General features: G+C 41.5%; 1 protein-coding gene across 3 annotated transcripts; it reads right to left on the bottom strand.

Annotated features, from left to right (window-relative positions):
- Positions 1 to 246: 246 nt before the first annotated feature.
- Positions 247 to 18,688, bottom strand: LOC115757700 (la-related protein 1). 3 transcript variants are annotated; one of them, XM_030698045.1, is made up of 7 exons: positions 18,274 to 18,674; positions 16,349 to 17,342; positions 5,906 to 6,239; positions 5,680 to 5,747; positions 4,592 to 5,613; positions 1,770 to 4,087; positions 247 to 1,704 (listed from the first exon to the last, which is right to left on the bottom strand). In XM_030698045.1, the coding sequence occupies exons 2-7, from the start codon at positions 17,135 to 17,137 to the stop codon at positions 938 to 940; spliced, it is 5,298 nt and encodes a 1,765-aa protein (XP_030553905.1). In that variant the 5' UTR covers positions 17,138 to 17,342; positions 18,274 to 18,674; the 3' UTR covers positions 247 to 937. The 3 variants fall into 3 exon arrangements, with proteins under 3 accessions (XP_030553905.1, XP_030553906.1, XP_030553907.1); XM_030698047.1 differs by lacking the exon at positions 247 to 1,704 and having other exon boundaries at positions 2,766 to 2,891; positions 3,310 to 4,087; positions 18,274 to 18,688; XM_030698046.1 differs by lacking the exons at positions 16,349 to 17,342; positions 18,274 to 18,674 and adding an exon at positions 13,693 to 13,719.
- Between the last annotated feature and the right edge of the window lie 175 nt (positions 18,689 to 18,863).

The raw sequence follows: 18,863 nt of genomic DNA, 5'->3' as shown, positions 1-18,863 counted from the left end.
TAAAATTCGCTGGCAGTGGCGCCCGCATGCCTCGACAGGTATAGATTTAAGGATAAGAAACGCAGCTTCTTATACAATAACATTACATTTGCGCCTGGGCCACACAAGAAATTTTTGTTATGTATTCACTATATATAGAATATACATATGGATGTATATATATATGGTGCTATATATATTAATATAACTTGAATGTACTTTTGCGGATGCACATTTCGAATATTTAATGTACAAAATTAATTTGCATTAAGATCATTTGGTTTCTGTATATTAATTTCGTTTACATTGTCGTTTTGGTAATTATAGTAGGGGGGTTATTTATCGTTAGATCTTTACCTTTATCATTATCGTATATAGTACAACAGTTAATGGCATAACGTTCAATTATCAACGCTGCTTCAGTAGGAAATTTCTTTGTTGTTATATATATATATTCAAATATGAACAATCAACAAAAATTTTGTATGAAAATTGAAGATAAGTAATTTAGTTCATAGCTGATTGGCACTGGGCACAGAGCACAGATTGCCTGTGTATATGAATTTGTGTGGTTGTAGTTGTGGTTGTGGGTGTGGGTGTGTCTGTGTTTGTGTGGATGTGGATGTGTACTAACAACAAACATTGAGCATTTCATAAGCAATCGTTTCAGTTAGATGTGGGAGAAAGAGAGAAAAACAATAGAAACAATTATTCATAACTACTAAACCAACTCGAAGCAATTGCAATAAACAAATTTCAAATTTAACTTAATTAGGCTAACGCTAACGGATGTCCCCACATAACGCTTCACTCGAATACTACTAAAAAAAAATAAAGAATAATAAGAATAAACAAAAGAGAGAAGAGCAGTTGGACACAGAAGATCCAAATCCAAGCTCCAAGCTAATTGTAAGTCATAATTAATCTTAATTCATATGTGTGGCTGCGTTATTGCGAATTACTTCTTTGACGATGACGTGGAGGAAGATGACACTCCAGCTGCTGTTGCCGCCAACGCTGACGACGAGGTGGATGCTGCTGCTACCGGGCCGGTGGAGTTGCTGGCGCGTGCTGCACTTAACTGTGCTCCGATCTGTGAGGCTACCTGTTGCTTTGCCTTGTGCTGTTGTTGTTGCTGCTGCTGTTGCTGCTGCTGTTGGCGCTGCTTGTGTGGCGCCAGACCGGAATTGCTACCGCCGCGGCGCAGCTCGTGTTGTGAACCCTGCTGATAATTGCGATTGGCCACCTGTGGCTTGTTGCCTAGAGAGCCGCTGCGAATGCGCACTGTGCTGCTGCCAAAGGAGCCAGTGCGTCGACGATTCTGCTGCTGACCATAGCCGCCGTAGCCGCTGCCTGGCTGATGCTGATGTTGATGGTGCTGTTGTTGTTGTTGCTGCTGCTGTTGCTGTTGATGCTGTTGCTGCAGCAGGCGACCTACATAATCACTGCGATTGGTGATTGTGGTGTTAAGACGACGTCCACCGGCAGTAATCACAGCGGTGCCGTCGCTTTCGGAAACGCTGCGCAGTCTGTTGAGCTGACGTCCTGGAGTCAGGCTGCCAACTCCCTGTAGCATTTCATTGATCTCTGGCTCCACAACGCGGAAGTCCTCAATATTCTTGAAGCTCTTCAAATATTCGGCCAACTTGGGCTGCACTTCCAATTTCTCGCCGTTCTTATAGTACTTTAGGAAGGCCCAGAACTTCTCCAAACCATAAAGTTGACCTAGCGGACAATTGGAGATTAGTATAATTAAACATATATATACTGATTATATATTCGTTAAATACCTGTCTCATAATCGGCAATAGTCTCGTCCTGGAAGTCCTGATAGACATTCGGGCGGAACTTCTTTTCCAGGCCGTACGAAAAGAAACGGAATAGGCACTCCAGACCATAGCGGAAACCGTTGCCCGCATCCTCCAGCGCCAGGGCACGGAACTCATTGTACATGCTCTTGTTAAAGTTCTCGCGCAGGAAGAAGGACCAGAACCGATAGAGTGTGTTCATTTCCTGCGATTGGCCATAGCCGAGGCGACGGCGCTCCTTCAGGCAGCGTGAATGGTACTTGTGATATACCTGCTGTGTAAAGTTGTTCTCCTTAAGCAGCGCATGCGATGGATGCTGGAAAACGGGCAACGATTGCGGCACTGATGATCCAAATGAACCATAGGACGATGTGGTGGGCGATGTGCCCGTCGATGAGCCCATCGAGGTGGTACGGGGTCGATGTTCTACGGTGTCCAAGAGCCAACCCACGTGGGCTTCGACTGGCGGATTGGCGGTGTGACGCAATTTGCGTTTTCTTGGCGTGCGCGGATCAATTGAATGCGAATTTGGTGCGGCATAAAAGCGGGCACGGCGAGACTTCAACGTGGAGTTCAGTGTGGAATTGAGCGTTGCATCAGCATCCACTAGGGTGCTATCGGCATCATGTTCTGGCTCGTCCACATAGCTTGGCGGCGGCGGTGGCGGTTGTTTTTGCGCTTGCAGCTGGTTTGCTGTTCTCTTGCTGACCGCTAGCTTCTCAAAGTCCGCCTGAGAAATGACATTGACGGTTCGATAGTCATTGTTGGGCACCACATTTGTGGTAGTCCACAAATCCTCCTCATAGTTGGCCAGTCCATCGTTGATTATGTTCTCCAAATCCTGTGTGATTTTCGTGCGTGAGGTGTAATCAGCGGTACGGTCATAGCCATCATGTTTGGGCGCACGTCCCACCTGGGCGACAATGAGCAGCTTGTTGATGTCGCGGTCAGCAAATTCGTAATCAGATTCGTCGTCGTCGTCAAAGTTTTCGGTGAAGTTGTTGATGCGTCCAGTGGCGGGTATGGGGTCCATTAGCTCCTCGTCAAATTGAAAGTCTAGTTCTTCCTTTTCGGCATGGCACTGAGCGGATGGCGCAGCAGCAGCTGTTTTGGAGGAGGATTGGGAGTTGGTCGTGTAAGCAGCGTTGCCAGAAGATGATTTTTTATTGTTGATTTTTGTGGCAGTGGAGGAGGTGGTGGTGGTGGTTGTGGCGTTGGTGGTAACAGAGGCAGCGATGGATGTGTTGCTGGCTGATGAGGCGTTGGATGTGGCGTTGGATGCAGACGAGGACTTGGACGTGGTGGACATTGACGTGGTCGTGGTGGCGTTTGCAGTAACAGTGTGGTTGTTGTTGTTGTTGTTTTTATTGGGCTTGACATTTTTGACATTGTTATTGTTATTGTTTTTGAGCGTTTGTGAAAGCGTTTGCTGTTGTGTTGTCGTGGACGTGTTGTTGTTGTTGTTGTTGATAGATTTAGTAGCGTTTTCTTTTAAAGCGTTTGTTTTGGAGCGTCTCTTTACCTCTTTCCACATGCCCTCAGGCTCTGCCACCAAAGCAGCTGCTACCCCATCACCTTCAACAGTCCCAGCTGCCATTGCCGTCGTTCGCTTCTCCGGCGTCGAGCTGCCCTTTGGCTTGACACTCTCGGCCAGACCGCTCAGATGATCGGCTAACTCAGCCGCAGCACCAACACCAGCCTTCTGGCCACCAACCCCCTCCACGCGCTGGGTAAGCGCACTGATGGCATTCACCGAATTCATGCCCGACATTGTGGGTCGCTGCTTCTCCAGCAGCATTTTTGGCACCAGAGTCTGCGAATTACGCGGCACCGGTGGCGGCGGTATGCTGCTCAATGGCTTCGTGGCCATAGCTGAGGTCAATATGGCTGGTGGTGGCGATGATGCCAACGGTACCTCTGGCATCACAGCCTCTTTAACCGATTCAGTCTGCTTATCTTGCTTCTCCACCTGCTTCTCTGGCTGTTGCTGTTGCTGTTCCTGTTCCTGATCCTGCAACTGCGACTTGTCAGCATTATGAGTGAGTAGCTGACCCTTGGCGTCAAGGGCATCGCTGATGGGCCAAATGGTGGGCGTTGTCTTTGTGCGGACCTTATAGCCCTCAAACAGATCCAGCTTGTCCGAGTCCTTGATGGCGTTGACAATTAATGCCACATCTGTAGTAAGCGCCAGGACGCGATGGAACGAGGCGATCAGGGTGACCGGTATATAACCCTCTGGGTCCATTTTGCGGCGCAAAAAGAAGTCGCCTGTGAGATTATCGGCGCTAAAATAGTATTCACTGCGGGAAAGGGTGCAATAGAAACCGAGTTAGTCAAAACGCTTGTGAAGAATGTCACAAAGGATAGCATAGAGCAGTCCATGTGGACAGAACAGGACATTAATTTATACTTATATTAAGCTAGCGGGAAGAGTTTCTCACTTCAAAAATTATACATTTTTCACCCCTGAAACGATCTCACATTCCATTCAATCTTGAGCCACCCAATTTGTCTATATTCCAAAAAGTGTGAGACTCTTTTCCAATAAGTTTTCAAGTTAAAAAGTTTCACGAATTTTCCACTATTGCGGGTGAAATTAAACTATTTTATACAATATTTAGATTAGGGAATTTTCATGCACACACTGATATCGAAGTAATTCCAGGCCTTTTATGCACTTTACATCACATTTTTATGATAGGTTAAAGTTATAAATTTATGTTTAGTTATTTGAAGGATTTTTATATTTATCACAGAATACACTGACTAGAACAGTTTTGGGGTGAACTACAACAACTACTTACACTTGCTTCTTGATGGCCTCCTTGACGCTAGTGGCGTCCATTTCAATGTAGGCGGCCGGCACATTGCCGAAATAGTGTGTGCCCATGAGGACATAGGATTGCGAGGAATCTGCGCCGGCTGCGTCCGCCGGCAAATAGTTGACGTACTCGCCGGAAGCTAACAGATGGCGTGGTATGCGATTAGTTGGACGACCTGGTCCCGGTCTTGTGAATCCACCGCGCCCCTGCCGGCCGCCCCGATACGGCGTCCGGAAGCGGCGTGGGCCACGCAAGCCGCCAGCCCCTGGCGCTGACGCGACACTTGCTGCTCCTTCTGCTCCTGTGCCTGAGCGCTGCTCATCGTAGACAGCGGCACTGGGGCCGCTGCTACGCCAGGAATCCACGCGCTCGGGCGCAGCAGACGTGCGTGCGTTGTACGCATAGCGGCCACCATGTGGCCGCGATTCAGTTGTGCCTCCTGACTGGCCCTCAGCACCTCTGGCGCCTGCTGGGACGCTGCGCTCATTGTATGCACGTGGCGGGCGCCGCTGCTCGTACGCATCATCGCTGAACCGGCGATTGGGCCGGCCGCCAATAGGCTTGGGGCGGCTAGACTTGGCCAGATCGATTTGCAGCGGACGCCACTTGTGCTTGGGTATTTTCTTGTTAATGGCAGCTCCGGCAAGGGCGCCAGCAGCTGGGACAGTTGCGCTGCCAGTGGATTGCTCGGCGTCTCGCTGGCTTTTGGCATCATGACTCGTGCTGGCTGTGGCGTTATTAGCTTGGCTGCTACTGCTGCTGGTGCTGCTGGAAACTGGGGCAACGCTTGGCTCTGCGCTGCCTTCTTTTGTGGCAGCTCCTGTGGCTGCTGATGCTGTGTTTACTGTTGCTGCGGGTTGGGTTGTTGTAGCGGCCGATGTTCCTTTGGCCACTGCCTGTTTCTTTGTTGAGCTACGTTTGGGTTCGTTAACGGTGGCTTTGCCACTGGCCGAAACTCCTCCGATAAGCGTGGGCCACTCACCAACGTTGCTAAAATCGCTGGCCTGCAAACGAGAATTGAAAAATAGTTGTAAGACAGGCAAAGATAGAGGATGGCTGGAATGCGTTACCTTTTGGTTGACCTTCTTTTTGTCCTTTACTACTGCACTGGCAAGCGCATCCGCAATAGTGGCATCAACTGTATGGTACAAAGGAAAGTATTGTTAATATAAGAATTATTTCGAATCAGGCCAATCACAACATCACGTCATATCATGTATCCGACGCAGTTGCGCCGAGAGACGAAAAATAAACAGAGAGAAAGAACGACCGGACCGAGAGCGCACGTTTACTCACCATTCGTTGAAGCGGCGACGCTTGTTGTTGTTGTTGCTGTTGCTGTTGTTGTTGCTGCTGCTGCTGCTGCTGTTGTTGTTGTGGTTTTTATTGTAGTCTGTGTCGCTGCTTGCTGCTGTGGTTGTTGTTGTGGTTGTTGCTGCTGCTGCTGTGTCTTTTTGTTGCTGTTTTGTGCGCCCTGATTGATATTATTATTATTATTATTGTTGCTGCCGACAGTCTGTTTCGATTGCTGCTGCTGCTGCTGCTGTTGTTGTTGCACCTTTGGTTGCAAGACGCGTTTGTCCAATGGCGAGCTGCCAGCTTTTGGGCTGCCCACTTGTTTTGTTGATATCTGCATGAAAGAATTTTATTTAAAAAAAAATAAAGGTTTAATACGTTTACTATCATTGAAAAGTGCTAAACATTTGTGTTTTGTGTTTTGTATAATGTGCGTCATAGCGACGATTGAAAAATCAATTCAACATTGTTTCATTTCTTTACTCAAATCCAAACATAACCTAGAACCTAATGTCACATGCAACAACAACAAAGCCAAGGCAGGCAGCCATTCGGCTTGGGGAGTGTCCCTAACCCAGATACGGTTCGGTTCGTGGCACGCATTAGCGAGATACATACAAAACCATGCTATAGGAATGATGTGCGCAAACACATACTACATATTTATATATATATATATATATATATATATATATATATATATATAATGTATATTGTATATATACATGGTGCGAAGGAAATTACCTTAAGCTTTTCACAAACGCCTAAAATTTTCCATAAATATAAAAGGCAACACTGGCATACAAATAATTAAATTTAGCCGCTTGCAGCTCTTTTCGTATGTGTGTATCTTATCGCACACTGTGTTTGTTTTGCTGTTCACACAATACACATGCATTTAAATTGCTTCAATTGTTGTTGCTTGCTGCTCTCACTCTCACAAATTGTTTAAACAAATTACTGTTTATCTTTAATTGGTGTGGAAGACTTTTTTAAAACGCGTCCGTTCTCTTTAGCTGCCAGTTGAATTCTGTGCGCTACAATTCAACCAAAAGCAATGACAACAGCTCTGCCGCTGCTCGCGTCTCTGCTGCCGCGCGTTCGCTGTGCACGCCTTGACTACGTGAGCAAAAGCGAACACAACGAAGATGACAACAAAAACAACAGCAAAAGCAGCAGCGCTCGCATTCGACAAAGAGGGCCAGGCAACAGCGACAGCAGCAACAACAACAACAACAACAACAACGAGACCAACTGGTTTCACAAAGCAACAAAGATTGAACATAAAACCGATTCAAAATAAAAACAAAAAACAGCCGATGCGCCGGTTGTTTTATGCGTGAGAGCGAAAACGAGAGCGCGGCGAGAGCGCAATTTGCCGGAGCCAAGGCAGCGAGAATCAGCGCAGGCTATAGAGCACCCTGTATAATAGATGGATACACGTTTTATTTTTTTGTGTATGAATGTATGAGTGTACTACGTGCGTTCCATTTGTTGTTTTATACGTATTTTGTTTAATACTATGCATATATTTTTGTTGTGTATTTTTTTGGGGCTTTGCTTATAAAAACAAAATAATTAACAGGTGAGCCAACTGAAGTCAAAACAACACTTGGCAGTAAACGTAAACATTTTTGTGTCGCTCACAAAAGTTTGTAACTGTAAAGCGAAAAACAGCAAAACAAACAACATGTGATTTTCGGCACGTAGGCCACAGACGCAGCTACCACGGGTGGTGGAAAACTCGCCATGCAAGACACCGAATTAAGAAGAGAAAAACGGAGCGAGAGAGAAAGAGAGAGAGCAGCCTCAATGAATTGCGCGTTGTATTTTTTCTTTCAAATACATGCATATGTAAATATGTATGCACATACATATGTACATATTGTATACCCAAATGCATTTATAAAAAGTTATTTTTGAATATATTTAAGAAAATGCATTAAAATGGGATCTTTGTGTTGCATGCCTCTTGCCTAGGAATCTATGAGTGCGAAACCCAGCACGTAGCCAAATTTGGAGCAAATCATCCATTCAGGGTTTTCCATGACTCAGCCCCAAATGCAGGACTCGATTATGAGTCATTCCTGGTTTAGAATCAGGGCCAGTAATTTTCCACTCAAACATTTTCCCAAGCCCACGTGCTATCAGCATGCTGCTTGTTCAATAAAAGTATGTGTAAGTACTAAGTACACGTACATTTGTACATTTACTAAAAGCAAACAAATATATGTCTATATGTACGTACATTTATTGCTCTAATCTGCTTAAAGACATATGAACCCCCCAACTCTGACGTATTTGCCATATAAAAATAAAATACGTTTGCACTTAGATTCGAAGATGATTGTACGTAGTATTTGCTGATAATTCAAGGTCATTAATTAGAAAAGCACAAAACTGTATGAATCGAGAAATCTCATGTGCATTAATCATCGTAGATACTTGAGTCGATTAACATTTTCCCATAAGATTTCAAAAGCCTTGAGAATATTTGCAAAACAAAACATGAACTTGCCTCTTGAGTTGATTTCTTTCAAATCACAAATAATACGCAATAGAGTTGCAAATGTAATTATATTTTTGTATATATATATATATATATATAGATACGTTTCTTTGTATAGCTCCACAACGAACGATCGCTGTAAGACGACTGAGACGATTCAAATGCAATAGAACAATTTAAATATACCCAAACTAGTCAACAGTTAACGTCGCAGTCAACGTCAACCGCGACGCTGGCAGAGCCGGGCGGGTCTTGCAAATCGTATAAATATATACAACAGACAATTGCAACAAGAAATCGTGCAAATATACCCACATTCTCTAGTACAGTTTTCCACACCTTGCGGGGGTGGGGCGTAGAGCGAAGGCAGTTGAGGGTCTTCTACGTTCTAGTAAATTGAAATAGATGGCAGCCAGTGACCGATCGGGCGGTGCGAAATGCCGGCCGCCAAAGTGCTTATTTCTGAGCTGGAAAACGTGCTCCAAGTCAAATCAACAACTATGCACATTTTAGAGCGAGGGGGGACTGACAGGAGGGCGGGGCTACCGACCAGCTAAACAGGTTTCCAAGCTATTCGACCGAGCCAAACAAGTCTTATCAACACAGGCTGACAAATATATATGCTAAGAACTAACTTCCATATAAAGCGCGAAGAAGATATAGATATAGGCACGCCGAAGATTTAATACCCTTACTGACATTAGTGTCCGTACCTGAGAAGCACAGGGAAAACAGTTAATGCCGAGTATGGTTAAGATATCTTGAAAAACTAAAAAGTTTTCCGTGCAAGAATGTACATTTCGACCGATCGTTCCTATGGCAGCTATATGATATATATCCGTTGTATATAAGCTTTTGCATAAATTTTGGGAACATAGTGAAAACTGTAAATGGCGAGTTTGGTCAATATATCTTTAAAAACAAAAAAGTTTTCTATACAGCAACTTATTTTTCGGCCTATCGTTCCTTTGGCTGCTATATGATATAGTAATCGCATGTTGATAGGATTTTGAAAATATATGGGGAGCATAGTAAAAGTAATAAATCCCGAGTTTGGTCAAGATACCTTGATAAACAAAAAAGTTTTTCATACAATAACCTATTTTTCGGCCGATCGTTCCTATAGCAGCTTTATGATATAGAGGTCCGTTGTAAATAAGATTTTGCATAAATGTTGGGAACATAGTGAAAACTGTAAATGGCGAGTTTGGTCAATATATCTTTAAAAACAAAAAAGTTTTCTATACAGCAACTTATTTTTCGGCCTATCGTTCCTTTGGCTGCTATATGATATAGTAATCGCATGTTGATAGGATTTTGCAAATATATGGGGAGCATAGTAAAAGTAATAAATCCCGAGTTTGGTCTAGATACCTTGATAAACAAAAAAGTTTTTTATACAAGAACCTATTTTTTGACCGATCGTTCCTATGGCAGCTTTATGATATAGAGGTCCGTTGTAAATAAGATTTTGCATAAATGTTGGGAACATAGTGAAAACTGTAAATGGCGAGCTTGGTCAATATATCTTTAAAAACAAAAAAGTTTTCCATACAGCAGATATAGTAATCCCATGTTGATAGGATTTTGCATATATATGGGGAGCATAGTAAAAGTAATAAATCCCAAGTTTGGTCTAGATACCTTGATAAACAAAAAAGTTTTTCATACAATAACCTACTTTTTGACCGCTGGTTCCGAAGAGGCACTTTTGCAAAGTTCCATAAAGATAGCTATAAAACTGAGAAACTAGTTTGCATAGGAACAGATAGACGGACACTGATCGAGAATATATATAAATTATGGGATCGGAGATGTCTCCTTCTATGCGTTGGACATTTCACGACAGAATCATAATACCCTCTGCAAGGGTATAAATATAGCTATACAAAAAGGTCAGCTTTGAACGCAAATAAATTTATGTGTATTTTTGCTTTTTACTTTTTCTATTTGCTATTTTAAGCGTTTTTTTTTTATTATTGGATTTTACGCAATTAGAAAATTGATAACAACAAGTTGACGAACTGGAGCCAGCACAAGGCAACGAGACGTATGTGTGTGAGTGTGTGTGTGTGTGTGTGAGTGTGTAGGTGTGTACTGTTGCGATTATGATGTTTGTTTTGTATTATTCTAACGATGGGCTCCATTCTACGGCGTAGCTAGGTCACATTTAGACAAACACCCAAGAGAGCGGTGCTAGAGATATATTTCGTTCTAGTTTCAATAATTCGAAAACAATCATGTGTAAGATACGAATTCTAATTGGAATGGGCAATGGAATGTAATTGCTCTTCCAATTAGTTTGTTTAGTAAGCAAAGAGAAAGAGGCTAAGGTATTTTAAACGAGCGCTAGTAGCTTTTGTTTCTTTTTTAAGTTAGCACACCTTTTTCTATCCTGAAGCCATTGAAAGCGGTAAAAAAAAAGTGTAATGTAGTCTCAGACCCAGTCAGTTTGTCCTTCCGTCCGTCAAGGATCTCACAACCCATACGAGCTAGAGACTTGAAAAGTTGGTCGTCCTATTGCCCGCGCAGAACAAGTTTGTATCCGATAGTCGTGCACCCATCACTAATAACAATATCTATCGTAGACATGACAGACTTATTATTATTACTTTTGAAAATAAACAACTTATAAATACACCAATTGTTATCAGAACACAAGGAAAAAGGTGTTACGGCATTAATCATCGCATATTATAAGTGAGAGTATTACGCGTTGGCTCTAAAAGCTGCTTTCACTATAAAGTAGGTCGTAATTAACTATATACTTTACTCTTAAGCTATATTTACAAGTTGAGTTGGCATCAAAATGTGTACACCCAACTCTTCTGCCTAGATGGATCCAAGATATGATCTATTTACAAAATATGTTATGCTGGATTGAAATCGTTTTTACTATAAGCTACAAAAATACATTATGAAAATAATTTCAAATTTGAAATTGATGACAACTGTCGATTAATTAAATTTTAAATCTATTGCTCTAGTCGGGAGTGCAAGACTAGGACATACCCTGGAGTCCGCTACGAGCTGCCGTTAAACACATTCCAATGTTCTTCAAAACAAATCACGACTTCTGGTGGGAAAGTGCGGGGTATTCCAAATAGAAATATTCTGTATTCCTAACACACATGTATACTGAGGGAGACTTTTACATTCCAATTTTGATATTATGAATATGGATTTCGATATTCGATATTCTTATCGATTGCATGCAACCGCGGCAAGTTATCGATTACTTTACGAAATGTTCGTATTGACACGAACGGACGCACAGTCGGAGAGACAGAAGGACGAGCATGGTTACTTTATGGATTCAGAGATGCATTCTTCTGCCTGTTTCATACTTTTGCACAAAACTATGATATCTTTTTACACATTTTCAATGGGTTTAGGGGACAATTATTACGATCGGAATTGAAACTAACCTATAGAAGATAGCTCTGAACCTTTTGCTTTAGGTCAAATGTGATTTTATTTATAAATATTGATATCTTCGAGCAGAAATTAAAGCCCAATTGGGAACTACTGTTTATTAGCCCTATTCCAATTGAAACAGGCAACCAGTTGGCTGTAAAACGCCATGGACTCAATTTTGACAATATTTTCTGTGCTGTCGCAATTAATCTAGTTTTTCGATTCATCAGAACGGTTTCAAACCTATATCACCGTTGTCCCTTCCAGGTAGGTTGTCATTTATGAAAAAACTCTTAGTTAAACACGTTTATTATGTTATTCAGGGTCCACAACTGATAAGTAACCTGTATGTAAGCCCGGCTGGAGAATATTTATAATTGACTAATTGGATGTTTGAAAAGCAGATACATAACAAAATTTTACTTTACATTTGTAGAGAACCTATTATAAAGATAACGATAACGATTTAAAGGTAAGAAATCTTTTAACGAAACTGAACGATGCCCCAATAAGCTTACGGATATACATAATATAATAATATTTGCAGATGCGATACTTCTTTCTTACTGAAATTGTAATATTTCAAATATGTAAAGGCTCGACTTCGAACCCAAGCATAAATATAATTAATGTGTTTAGAGAAGTCCTGTTCCTTCATTTTATATACATTTAAATAAGTTCAATTGCAATTTTACCCAATTAAAGGAAACGAAGTTCCAAGTTCCAGAAAACCTTTCTAAAGTGACTGAAATTTCTATTATTGTTGAATAAAAGATAAAATTGTATTATTTAATTAAATCTTTGGCAAGCATGTATAAAGATTAATAAAAAATTAAATATACATGTACATCAAATACACAAGGAAACAAAAGAGAATTAAATATATGACCCGGATGGAATGAAAGAAAGAAAGAAAGAAGCATCTACTTAAGACGACGAAAACAAAAGTCTGCGATAAGATAAGCAAAAATTAACCTCAACTTAATGGATATATGGAAAAACATATAGGGAAAATGAAAATGGAAAACTAAAACGAAAGCACTGTGAAACGGAAATTAGATAAAAAGTTGGAAATGTGCACATAATAAACATGTCAGTCAGAGTTGGGTTAAAGTAATTAAATCCATCGTCTCGCTATTTCTGAGTGCAACGATCCGTAACAAATCGGAGATGGGTAAACGTACTGCGAATCGAACCAAAAACTTATCGCTTTAATACTGACAGGGGATATCTGAAAATGTGCATATTAGATAGATTTTTGCTTACAATTAAGTGGATTTTCATCTTTAATAGAATAGAATATTCAACAATTTAAACTATCAAGATTTTCACTTGCAATGCAGAATATAAAACTACACAGTCAAAACTCTCTAGAACGGACACCCGATGAGAAGATCTACTAAGGAAGTTAAGGGTATTACAGAAAGACAACAAATAAGTATGCTTTTTTAAAATGTTTAAACTATTAAGATTAAAGATCTTGTGGCTCAACGATTTACATTTATGTAAAGGGAATACTGAAGCTCGTAATGGCTGAGTTTGTTGACGATATATTGAAAACCAGATCATTTTTCCATACAAAATCTCAGTTTTCGACCGATTCTTCATCTATAGCTATACAGTAAAGTTGTCCTTTGTTAATAGGCTTGGGAGCATAGTGAAGATATCCTTATAAACCAAAAAGTTGACCATCAAGAACCTATTTTTAGATCCAACCATCTTTTCTATGTCCATTTTATGATAATGGTCTTGCGATTTTGATACCAAATGGCTTTAAGTTATTGTAAATTTCTTAACCCCAATTTGATTTATTTAAAGTTGTTGAATTTTGTGTAAATTATTAAGTTCTTTGCATATTTACTTTCGTTTTCATGTTTATTGTTGTTGTTGTTGTTGCAATTCCTCGTTGTAGTTGTTAATTATTAATCGTTGCGCCGGCGAATTTGTTCTAATTAAAAACTGTTCTGTTTATACACATACTAATGCAGTTGCTTGTACGTGTGTTAGTCTAGCGCAGCAAGTTGCCTTTACGGTATACCATTTGAATGAACAGCACACACACACGCACAGCAGAGAGAGAGAGAGAGAGAGAGAGAGAGAGAGAGAGAGACAGGGAGAGCGTTAAAGCTAGATGATATTCAACAAGTACTCATATGCACGTTTATATTTGCCTCTTTGTGTTTATTATTCTATTCTATTCTATTTACGACATATTAATCAGAGCGAATTTACAATTCACCACGACACACAAGTGTGGTGAATTCAGAGGACCACGACGCAAGCACACGTGCTGCCCAATTTGAATAGTTAACGAATTAGGGTGACCGTTTATTTGTTTGTTTATTTATATCTAAGTATTTTATTGTATTGTCATATGTGGCTAAAAATGATGTTGAGAGTTTTCAAAAACACAAGCTACTGACGGACGCGACCGTTGCGAACGTCTGTAATGGCACACGTCAACTGGTCGCTTTACTTTCTGATTTGAATTCGCAGCAGAGCGCTGCGTTTCGTTTCGGTGCAGCGGCTGATTTGACGCGACGTCGGTAGGTAGTTAAAAACAAGAACAACACCCGCCACGGCGAGAAGCCAAAACCTGTGTGACAGCCAAAGATAGCAACAACAAACGGAAACAAAAGCGAGAGTAACTGTTGTTGTTGTTGTTGCTATGAAGAAGGTGTTCACCTCGGCAACAGCGCGAATGTTTTTTTTTATAAAATAAGCTTCAAGCTTCTTTAATTAGCCTAATTTGCATGATACTATTTGCATATTGTAGGCCAAAAAAGTGCGAGGTAGGTTCAAGCAATTTGAAAAACATCAATAATGAAGTTAACATTATTTGATGTTGTTAATAAATCATTAAACTTTGATTGTTAAAGACAAAATGATTCTATGCAGCATTTCATGTTTCAAAAGGTGGAGAGAACTACATTTCTGCTTTGATTTCGTTTGGAGAGATTGTCTATATGTGTATATGTGTGTATATCATGCATACACACACATATACTATACAAATGCAATTATTTGCCACACCTTTTTAAGCACTTTTTATTTTAGTTTCTGCTGTTGCTGCACTTCTTTCGCTCGTGGAAGCCAAATCATAAATTTTTGCTGTTTGCTCTTTCTCCACGTTTTTGTGTTGGATAAACAACAACAAACTACAATTGCTGACGTTGACGCCGCAGCCGGCGTCAACGATGCCAGCGCTGCTGACCTTGACATTTATTTTTAACTGTACATTTTTTTTTACGTTTTCTCTTGCTTGCCGTTTGATAAATACAAAACACAAAAAGCAATGAATTTCAAAATATAAAACAAAGAGGACACAATGTAATAAAGCAATCGAATTATTTAGTCAGACACTCGTATTTATTAGCTGCATGCGAAGAGACAGCACAAAAGACAACAACCGATTGCGAGCACGACTTGCGCTGTTGTTGTTGTTGTTGTTGTTATTATTGTGGGCGTACTTTTCATGGGGTTTGACGTCTCAATTGCCGGTGTTGGCTTCGCGTTTTTCGTATATTGCATAACACGCAAAAAAATAAAAATAAAAAAATAAAGCAAGACAAAACACAAATGCCAACATTTGTGTTCTTTTGTTTTTGCTTTCGCGTGGTTTTAACGATATGTTTCTATTTCATATTATGCAATATGATAAAAACAATTAATACAGCTATAATATCAATTTGTTATCGTGTTTGGATAAATATCAAGATAACAACAGCAGCAGCAACAATAACAATAATAATAATAATAATAATATTAAAAGTAACAATGAAGAAGAAAACGTGTTTCCATGCTCATGTTTTGTGTCTGTTTGTTGTCTTCGTTTTGCAGTTGTGTTTATCAGTTGTTATGCTTTGCTCTCCCTCTCTCTCTCTCTCTCTCTCTCTCTCTCTCTCTCTCTCTCTCTCTCTCTCTCTCTAGCTACATTTATGCCATTCTACGCATATTTGTTTACCAACAGATCAACAAACAATACAAAAACAATGTCGTTTATGGGCATTCGCTTTCCTCCCTCCCTACCTTCCCCCCTTCCTGCCTATCGCTCTTTGTTTTGATTTGGTGTACCACAAGTATGCCGTCATTTTGCAAGCATGTGGACATGGAAAATGACATTAAATATATTGTTCTTATATTTCAAAATGATCGAATTTATATGCCAACTATAATATGGAATATTTTAACTATTTAGCAAGAACTAAAATTCTTTTAAAAATTTCGATTGGAAGTGCTCAAAAATAGAGAGATTATCCAGAAATTAGAATCAATACGCAATGCATTGAACATTTTTACTCCTGGCATGTTTTAACATTCTACAATTTGTTCAAAAATATACTTTTCTTTTAATTCATTTTATTTTGATTGCATAGAAAGAGCTTAAAGAAACTTAAGTGTTGCATCAAGATCGTCATTATTCTTCCCATTTCCATTGGTTTAACGATCTTAGCACAAAGATGATTGATGGAATGCAATTCAAGATTATGTGTGGAATAATTTGAGAATCGACTTACCTTCCAGGCGTTAACCTTTGGCGGCGGCGCTGCTACGAAGCGTTTTGGCTGGGGCGCAGCTGGCGCTGCTGCAGTGGAGGCGACTGTCTGGGCATCGGGATCGCCGGATTTGGTCTCGTTGCCACTGTTGCTAGCCTCCAGACTGGCGCTGGGTGAGGTATCAGCCTTGCGTTCCTTTTGGGTCTTGCCGTTGCCGTTGCCGCTGGTGCCCGGCACAGCCGTCAGTTTACGTGGACTGTTGCCGCGTGGCGCTCGGGGACGTCCCAATTGCTTGCGGCCGTCAGCTTCGTTGCCGCCGATCGGACGCCGACCAGGCGCCAGTTTCTGGCCCTGACCCTGACCTTGAACCGGACCAGGGCCACTGCCAGCAGCTAGCGGCTGCTGCTTGTCACGAAATTCGCGCGTTGTCGGCTTATCCTTGCGTGCCTTTTTACGATCGCGCCGATGATGCGATGATAGCACAGGCAGAAAGTCATTATTGTCGTCCAATTCAGATGAATTCTCAGCAGTATTGTCGCCGCCAGCGGCGGCACGTTTCTCGCCCACATTGGGCAAATCCTCGACGGCGGCCTCAGCGGCAGCGGTTTCCTCACTCCACGATTTGAGAGTTTTCAAATTCGGTTGATTCTCCTTGTTGTCCACAGCGGCAACTGCCTTCTTGCTATCCAGATTCTGGACAACATTCGCATATGATGCAGTTGCTGCATTGGCTGTTGCAGCTGCAACGGCAGCGACAGCGGCAACGGCATTCGATGCAGAGGCATCATCCTTGCTACTGCTGCTGGACATGTTGGATCTTGTTGTTCCTACTGCTTGTGCTGCTGCTGCTACTGCTGCTATTCTCTGAGTAGGCAGCTCTCGTTGCGCTACTCCAGATTGCGGCTCGGCTGCGGATGCTCTTCGGTCGTTCTTGTTGGTGGATGGGGAAACTCTTTGGTGCTTCCTTGCCAGACAATAATTATATCAACGAGTTCGAACAAACGCGCTGCTGTAACTGTAAATTTGCAAAGCGTAAAGAACAACATTAATGTGTTTGTTTTTCTTCCATACCACACACCCACACACACACGCATACACACATATTTGCACATCGACCTTTGCAAGAGCGGAGCAGAGAGTAAGAGAAAAACTTTAACAGGAAAGCACCTGCATGCGGCTTACGTTTGCACTAGCAATGGGCCATAACCCCCTGCCCGCACCGCGCCACGCCTGATGCTGGTGGCTGCTGCTGCTGCTGCTGCTGCGCTGCGCTGCGGTTACTGCTGCAACACAAACACATACAAAATCACAACTTGAATTTTGTAATTTTCACGCTTCTTTAGAAATGGAGTATTTTCGACGTCGTCACTATGCGCTGTTTTTCGCCTCAGAAATGGTGCATTATACGCTGCTAATGAGGCACATTCAATTGATAGCAAAACGCAACTGAAGTATAATATTATGCAGCCACACAGTGTTACAAGTGAGGTTAAGGCGCGGCGAAGCAGCAGTCACAGTCGCGAATGCCCCCCACACTAGTACGAAGCAGCAGCGCAAAAAGCAACAAGCGCTTAGTTGCGGTGCTGCCAACTTGTGTTAAAATGTCCAGCTATGCGACTAGCAACATAATTTAGAATACGACGCAATAGCAAATAGAACAGCAAAATATACACAAAAAAGCTTAATGAATTGCACAAAGCGAAAACACATTTTGCTGAGGAAGAATTCCCAAAGGCAACATAGCAGAAGCCGCAGCCATGGTTATGCAACAACAACGATTGCATTTATTGCATCCCTGGAAAGCGAACAGCTGTTTATGCAGCTTGCCAACGACTGCTGCACTATATTCTCCAATCTCAAATTTCAAATGGACACATTTATCAGCACGCCCACTCACACAAATGTATTTCATTTTTTTTTTTTTTTAATAAACAATAAATACGCACCTAGAACTTAAATCACAATATGTGTGTACGTGTATCGTGACGGCAAGTAGACGAAAACAACACGGTAGCAACAACAAAAATTAATACACAATTCGACTTTTTGCTTTGCTCGTTGCTTTGCTAACGTTTCACGTATGCTTTGCTGCTGTTGTTGTTGTTTTTATTTCGTATGCTTTGCTTTGCGGTTTCCGTACTCTTCGCACTCGTAATCAATCGCTCTCGCTCGCTCACTCACGCGCTGGTGGGTTGGTAGTTAGAACGTTTTTTTTGGTTACGAATTGGCTCGAATGGAATTATTACACACAGATTGTCACAAATTGCAATATTATTCAGTTACTAGTTGACACGAAGCACTTGTTTATGTTTTAACAGCACTATGCAGCATAATTTTACAAATTCTCGGATACCGAGCAAGACATGTGGTTTTTTACCCGTCGCGGTCGAAAAGGAAAAGAGCAGGGCTGTTGTTAATATCGTGCTCGTGCAAAACATATCGATAAGCTGTTTGTCATTCACAGGCAATGCATATTACTGGAGAGATGGCAACGCTGCAAATGCCGCTGTTCTTTAGCGTTGTTTTTAAAATCAAA

The sequence above is a fragment of the Drosophila novamexicana genome, unplaced genomic scaffold, assembly GCF_003285875.2.
Source record: "Drosophila novamexicana strain 15010-1031.04,08,12 unplaced genomic scaffold, DnovRS2.1 tig00000108-arrow-pilon, whole genome shotgun sequence".
In the NCBI taxonomy this organism is placed as follows: Eukaryota; Metazoa; Arthropoda; class Insecta; order Diptera; family Drosophilidae; genus Drosophila; species Drosophila novamexicana.
This window is presented reverse-complemented; position numbering and strand designations above follow the sequence as displayed.